This window comes from Megascapheus bottae, chromosome 18, assembly GCF_031878675.1.
Source record: "Megascapheus bottae isolate mThoBot1 chromosome 18, mThoBot2.hap1, whole genome shotgun sequence".
In the NCBI taxonomy this organism is placed as follows: Eukaryota; Metazoa; Chordata; class Mammalia; order Rodentia; family Geomyidae; genus Megascapheus; species Megascapheus bottae.
Genome location: NC_143526.1, coordinates 28,011,163 through 28,018,107, shown reverse-complemented (window position 1 = coordinate 28,018,107; position 6,945 = coordinate 28,011,163). Strand labels below are relative to the sequence as shown.

Genomic DNA, 6,945 nt, shown 5'->3' with positions numbered 1-6,945 from the left:
CCACTGTCACAGGAACCATACAGCTTGGGTTGATATTTTTATTATCATCATTATGGATTTGCAAAGCCTAGGCCCATCATTTGGGATGGTCCAGGTCCACTGCAGCTCACGGGGGTGGCATTCTGCATTGTTCCTTTGCTGAGAGATTGACATGACCATAGAAGCCCAGGATTTGGGATCCTCCCACCATGCTGGGCAAGCTCCACCCATTGAACACCACGACCAAACCTGGGAGGCCAACCTCTACTATCTTTGTCCCCTCAGCAATCATTGGGCTCTCAGCTCTGGGCAAAGACTGCCAGCAGAAGCAGATATTTGATCCGGCTCAGAAGCTGTGACATTACATTGCCCAGAGGCTCAACTGGCTAGACTGAAGGCTCCTGTTACAGGGACTCAGGGCATCTCCAGTCCACAGACTCCCTCTTCCCCCAACCCCTACCCACCCCATCCTCCCACCCCTGTGACAGCCTTATCCCCACAGGATCACTGAAACAACTCCTCACCAGTGGATGAGAAGGTATGGGCTCTGAAAGCCCCCAGTGCTCACCCACAGACCTTGGCCCCCAGAATCTGCATCCTTTCCTTGTCAGAAGTTTCAAGGGAGTTTGGAAGGAACCTGCAAATATCCCACAGGACCAAAAACAGACAGCAATCAATATGGTGGGAGCGTCTACCTAAATGTGCCCGATTTCTCCCCCAAATAAATTGTGGCTGCATTCTACTCCTAAGAAGAGAAGCAAAGATTATAAATTCAGCATTAAAAAATGAATTCTTTAAAAAAAATCTTTTCTACGACCAGAATGAGGTCAATCCCTAGAGACACAGCATTGAAAAGGAAATAATACCCAACCTTGTGCCGCAGACACGGCAAAGCCCTCATGCCTCCCACTCACCTGTACTGTGGGAAGGTCATATTGTAGGAAGTGACATCCCAATACCAAAACTAAGGCTTTGACAAATTATCAACTCAACCCAATTGTACCAGGGGACTCGAGAAGGGCTAAGATCACCACCTCCAGATCACCAAGTGGTGATCACCAAGGTGGGCCGCAATATGGCACTTCGAATGACTTGTGCCTGCTGGACCCCCCCGTCCTTGAAGGAATGGCTGAGGTCAGACTTGGAGGTTCCCACTTCCAGGACACAGCTGGCCGTAAGGGCTCATGCACTTTAACCTTCCACTTTAGAGACAAAACCTGATACTTGTCTGTAGTGGGAAGATTATAGTCCAGTCAGTGGAGTGCTACAGGCTCACCCCAAAGCTGAATGGGATCCCTATTCTCAAGAAGCCATCTGCCATATTGGATGGCCAAAGCTCGAAGCCCAACCCGCCCCCAGATTAACCCACCCTCATTTGGCAGATGAGGCTAGTGGAGGTCCCAGAATTTCCCCAGACCTGGGCAATCTTTCAAACAACTCTCAGCTCTCAGAAATGCCAAGAGACCTCATCTTCCAAGAGCAGTGGTTTCTAAACTTTGTATTTTTAGCAGCAGAAGCCACCCCCCTCCCAAAACAAAACCTTATGCAAAACCTCAAGCTGCAAAACAGATCAGTGAGCACTTTGCCTGCATGTGGCCTGGCCAGGCTCTGTCTCCTTCTCCAGCACTGAGGTGCCTTCCATGGGGCACTATGTGGAGCCCTGGCCTCTGGGGGCCTTAGACCTGCCACCAAAGCAGCCATGTAGGGTGGATTCCTACTTAAGAGCCCTGGAGGGGGTGGCTGGTCTCTGAGGCTTGGACAACCTCATTCTCCACCAGGGCCTGGCTCCCATCCCCAGTGAGCTGGCGCATGCGCAGGTTAATGGAGCCGTAGGTCTTCCTGGAGCCCCTGCCTGGGACGAAGGTCCGTCGGCGGTACAGCTCACCCTTGCACAGGGACACCATGAGCAGCACAGACAAGAGCATGCCGCCCACCGTGAGCAGGCCCAGGCCTGCGATAATGCACTTGTCCAGGTGGGAGCCCAGGCGGGCGTAGTACATCTCCAGACGCTCCATTTCCCTCGCGGTCACTGTGTCTGGGTTGACCCGGGCCTCGCGGGGAATGGCATAGGCTGTCACCACCAGGAGAATCCCACTCACCAGGAAAACCAGGGCAGACACAAAGCCATAATCCACTGGGCGGCTTATGGGCTCCAAGCCTGGCCCCTCCTCCGAACGCAGGGACAGATCATCTCTCTGAGACCTGGGCAGTGAGGGGCCATGCCCTGGGGAGCTGGGGGAGTCTCCCAGTCTGGCATCCCCAGGGTTCTGGAATCCAGTCTCCTGCTCCTCAGAGGAGAAACAAGCATTCTCCACACCCACTCTGGGTGGGGCCATTGGACCCCTTGGGACCTGGGGACCATTGCTCAGTGTCTTCAGTTCCAGTCCAGGGGGTGATGCCATTGGGAAGGAGGACCCCGGCTCATCACTTGGCCCCTTGGCAGCTAGAAGAGAAAACAGTACATTAGTCCAGTTCAGCAGATTTCTGCCAAGTACGTGCTTTCTGGGATGGGACATCACACTTGTCTGTGAACACAGTTGTACCGGGGTTGGGGACAAGCATAATGACACAGCAATGTGGTCCACACTAGGATCTTTGTTCCAGCACTGACTGGCGTGTGGCTTCAAGCAAGTTGCTTATCCACGCTAGGCCATGGTGTCTCCATCTATGGAGTGACAGAACAGCAGCACTCCCTGCTGTACAGGCCTAGTGTGGGCTGAGACAGTGCACAGAAGTATCAGCAATGGAGGGAGTTAGGATGGGCTTCAAGTCCATCTTTACCACTGGAGCTTAGGTACATGATGTGGGTGCCTCTCCAGACTCAGTATTGTCATCTGTAAAATGGGACTAGACAAAACATCTCCCTCCTCACAGGTGGCTGTGAGGATTTCAAGTACAACCACATGACGCCATGGCTGGCTCAGTGCATGACATCATTATTCATGGTGAGGATGGAGTGGGATTAAAACAAAGGAGGGGGAATCAGGAAAGCCTCTGAGACTTACTTATCCCTTAAGCCAAACATCAGAGGAAGGGTGGGGTTCCCCCAGAAGTTAGGTGATCTAGGAGGGAATCCAGGAAAGGAAAAGAAGGGCCCCAGAGGCAGCTCATAGAGGGCTCCGAAAGCCAGGCCAAGGAGTCAGGGCAGTGACGGTGAGGTGTTAGAACCTGGAGGGCTGAGATCCAGGTGAGTTTCAGAAGGCAGCAGGACAGATGGTATGAAAGGAAGGAGAAAGAGAATGGAGGTCAAGGTCCACCAGGAAACCAGTCGGCTGGGGGAGCTGGACATCACAGTGGTCCCTGAGCACCGACGGCCCTGTACTGGCTCATCACACAGCAGGGCTGAAGGGGCTCCAATGAGCTGTACATTCATTCCCTGGGGTGGAGCACAGGGTGGGGAGGTGAAGTCTCGGGAGTCAGGACTGAGGCTGAATAGGAGAGCTGGGGGTGGGCGGGGAGGAAGAGAAGGCGGGAGAAGAGAAAAGGAGACGAAGGAGAAGAGGTCTCTGTGGGCTGCAAAGCTGGGATATCCCCCCCCACGCACACACACAAGCATGCACGCGCATGCACACACACACACACACACACACACACTCATCAAATAATACCTATCCTACAGTCCCATGGCCAGATTTGGCTTACACAAATTTTAGTTTGTTTTATTTCTTATCTGGTTTTGGTTGAATTCGTTGCACATATACATACATGTAATATATGTGTATATACATATCGAAAGACTTTCTATTTTACTATTTGGATGTGGATGCTTGGCTTTTCTTGACAAATGGAAGAATCTGTCCACCCTGGTCCCATTTCTTCCTATCACTTGAGTACAGCCCAGTCCTGCCTCACCCAGATCCTGTCTCTTCCCCACAAGCCCCTCTCTCACTGCACAGCCACACTGTTGCCGGTAGCTCTGCTGTACTGAGGGCATAGACACCCAGGGCCCGGAGCACACAAGTGCCTGCACATCTCAGAGACACCATCTGCCAGATTCAGAGTGGCTCTGTGCTGTCACCTGTCACACGTGCACACATGCACATGCGTGTACATAGACCCGATGCTCTCTGCATTCTCATGTTCGTTTTCTCATGTGAATCTGAGCAAATGAATGAAAGGAAGATGAGTGAATAGAAGGCATAGAGGCTGAGGACAATGGTTCCATGCAGGAAGGAATGGGCTTCCATCTCTGGCTGCCCCAACAATGTGAATGGGCAGCACAAGGCTCCTCTTAGCATACACCGGGCCTCTCATCTGAGCCCCTGCTTGTACTGACAACTCATTTCTGTCACTTTGTTTTTCTTTCTAGAGTACTCATCTAATACATGTTCACGGAGCACCCACTATGTGCTGGACGCTGTACTGCCTTTCATTCAGGATGAAGAATAGTTGGTTAATCTTCACAAGGAACAGGAGACATGCCTGGATTCCCTGACACACAGGAGTATGCCACTTGAATGCAGGTGCCCCAACATGACTGTACCCTAAAGCCTGCACTTCTGTGCATCCTGTGAGGCAGACAGCACTCCACCCTCCTTTCCCAGCTCATCCTGCTCCATGACTGCACTCCACTTGATTCAACTGTAATGCAGCACCCTAAAGACAGTGGTGGGCCCTAAGGACCTGCCCAGGGCACTCACTCCCTGCTGAGTGCTCAGTTAAGACAGGAGAGCTGGCTGGCTTTTTATTCTTACCACCAAAAATGACATCCACGGTGCTAAGCTGGGTGGTAGATGCTCCGATGTGCCCCAACCACCAGTCCCCAGCATATTCCACCCCTTCCCTGACACCCCCCTAGCACTCAGATTCCTGGGACTCTCACCCTGCAGAAACCCAAAACTTTTCCATCGAATGAGAGGACAGAAGTGGAGGGGAGGGCCAGAGTTCCCTCCACCCTCAGTCTTAAAATGTGTTTTTTTCTTAGTAAGGTCCCGGTGCCCACCAGATACTCTAGGACATGCCCAAGAATTACCCAAACACATCAGAAACATAACAGACAGACACATTCTGGTGTTCATCGGTTACTCCCCACAACCACAACCACAACCACCACACCAATGTGCAGTGGGGCAGGTCCTGGCTCCCCTGGTTCCGGGAGCCAGGAGTGTGACCCACAGACCCATGGGCCAATCTGGCACCAAGGAGGGATTAGGAGTGGAGAGAGAAAGGGAAGACAGACAGACAGACAGACAGACAGACAGACAGACAGACAGACAGACAGACAGACAGACAGACAGGCAATAAAGGAAGGTCTCCGACCTCTCCTAGGAGAGCCAGATCCAGTTGGTCGCCCCAGACCTGCTCAGGGCCCAACAACCCGCCCATGGCGTCTGTACCCTGGCACCCAGACACCCAGCGAGGATGGGCGAAGCTTCACAAATCCAATCGGCAGACACACGCACGCATGAGTTGTACACAAAGCCTCCTGCGCGCGGATACGCACACGCAGGTCCACGCTGTCATACCCAAAGTTCCGCGGAGAAAGCCCCGCGCGCCCGCCCGCCCGCGCGCCCGCCGGCCCGCGGCTCATACCCCCGGCCCCTGCCCTTGACCGTCCACGCCGCCGCGGGCCCGGGCCAGGCCGGAGTCGGCCGGCGGGCAGCGCCCACAGCAGGGAGGCCCCGGCGATGCCCAGGCGCCGCGGGGATACGCGTGCGCCCCGGTGCCCCCGCGACGCGTGTCCTTCGGCGGGCCGCGAGGTCAGGCAGAGCTGTCCTCCGCCGCCCCTGCCGCCTCGGGCCTCCGCCTCCACCCGCCGCCACGCCGCCCCCCGGTGCCCATCCCACCCGGCGCGCCTACCTGCGCCGGGCCTCCCGCCGCATCCCCACGCGGGAACGGAGGGCTCGGGGCGGCCCGGGGCTGCGTCCTCCCCAGCGCCCGCGCGCCAGAGTCGGGGCTGCGGCCCCGGCCAGGCCGCCCGTGTCTCGCCCTCCCCGGCTCCCGCCCACCTTCCCCGCCCGCCCCGGGCCGCTGCCGAGCCGCACGTACCTGCTCGCGCCGCGCGGGGCCACACCGCCGCGGCTCTGGTCGCCGGGGGGCTCCGGGGAGGGAAGGAGGGAGGAAGGGGCGGGGAAGGGGCGGGAGCCGGGGATCCTCGGGCGCCGCCGATCCAGCTCCGCCCGCCACCGGCGCGGGCGCCCGGAGAGTTAGCGCGGGGCGGGACCGGCTGGCGGGCCACGGCCTAGGGCAGGGGCGCGGGGGGCGGGGGGCGCCCACCAGGCCTCCCCCCTTTCCTCGGGACACCTCCGGAGCGCGAGCGCCCGCTAGGTTCGGGGAGCCGGGGCGGGGCCCAGAGGCCTTCCCCCAGCTGGGAGCTCCGGCTGCGCGCAGCCCCGCCGCTTCCCCTCTTCCACGCCTCCCTCTCCAGGTAGGACCCAGGGTCCGCTCTAAGGCCTTGGGGCTCCCGGTGTTCTCGCGCGCGTGGGGCGCCATGGCTCCAGGGCGCCACCGGAAGGTTGAAAGGAAGCCTCTGACGGACCCCACCCCACCCCCACGTCTTCATCTGTGGGACAGAAGATCGCACACCCAACAGGCGTGTTCTAGGCTTTCCCGCTGGCCGTGCACCCCGTAGCCCTCTATGGCCTAACTGCGAGGTCCCCGGGCTTCCTCAGACCCCCTCGCGCACCCCACAAGGCCCTCTAGCAGGCTGTGTCTTTGCTTCTGCTGGCCCTCCCTGAGCTCTTGGAACCTGCTATCCTTATCACCATGCACAGGGGTGGATACAGGTTCAGAGAGGCCAGGGCCCCCCCTGAATATTCCCAGACACCCCATGTCCTTTAGACCAAGTCACTTAGTTGTAGCTTTCTGTTGAGGGCCCAGCCCCCTCCTTCAACCTGGCAGCTCTTAGAGAACAGGGCCCACGCAGGACACCCCCAGAACCCAGCATGGTGTGTGGGCGAGCAGGTAGTGAGTGGGAGCGACCCTTTCTTGCTGTGATGTATTTCAGGACTGTGATGTATTGTGTTG

The 6,945-nt window shown here is 57.1% G+C and overlaps 1 protein-coding gene across 1 annotated transcript; it reads right to left on the bottom strand.

The window, feature by feature from the left end:
• Nucleotides 1-470: 470 nt before the first annotated feature.
• Nucleotides 471-2,435, bottom strand: Tmem74b (transmembrane protein 74B). Its single transcript, XM_090352807.1, has one exon. It carries the CDS (start codon nucleotides 2,379-2,381, stop codon nucleotides 1,698-1,700), a length of 684 nt encoding a protein of 227 aa, XP_090208933.1. The 5' UTR covers nucleotides 2,382-2,435; the 3' UTR covers nucleotides 471-1,697.
• Nucleotides 2,436-6,945: the final 4,510 nt, after the last annotated feature.

Coding starts and splice junctions, on each gene's coding strand:
- Tmem74b (XM_090352807.1), bottom strand. CDS start 2,381: ATGGCATCACCCCCTGGACTGGAACTGAAGACACTGAGCAATGGTCCC.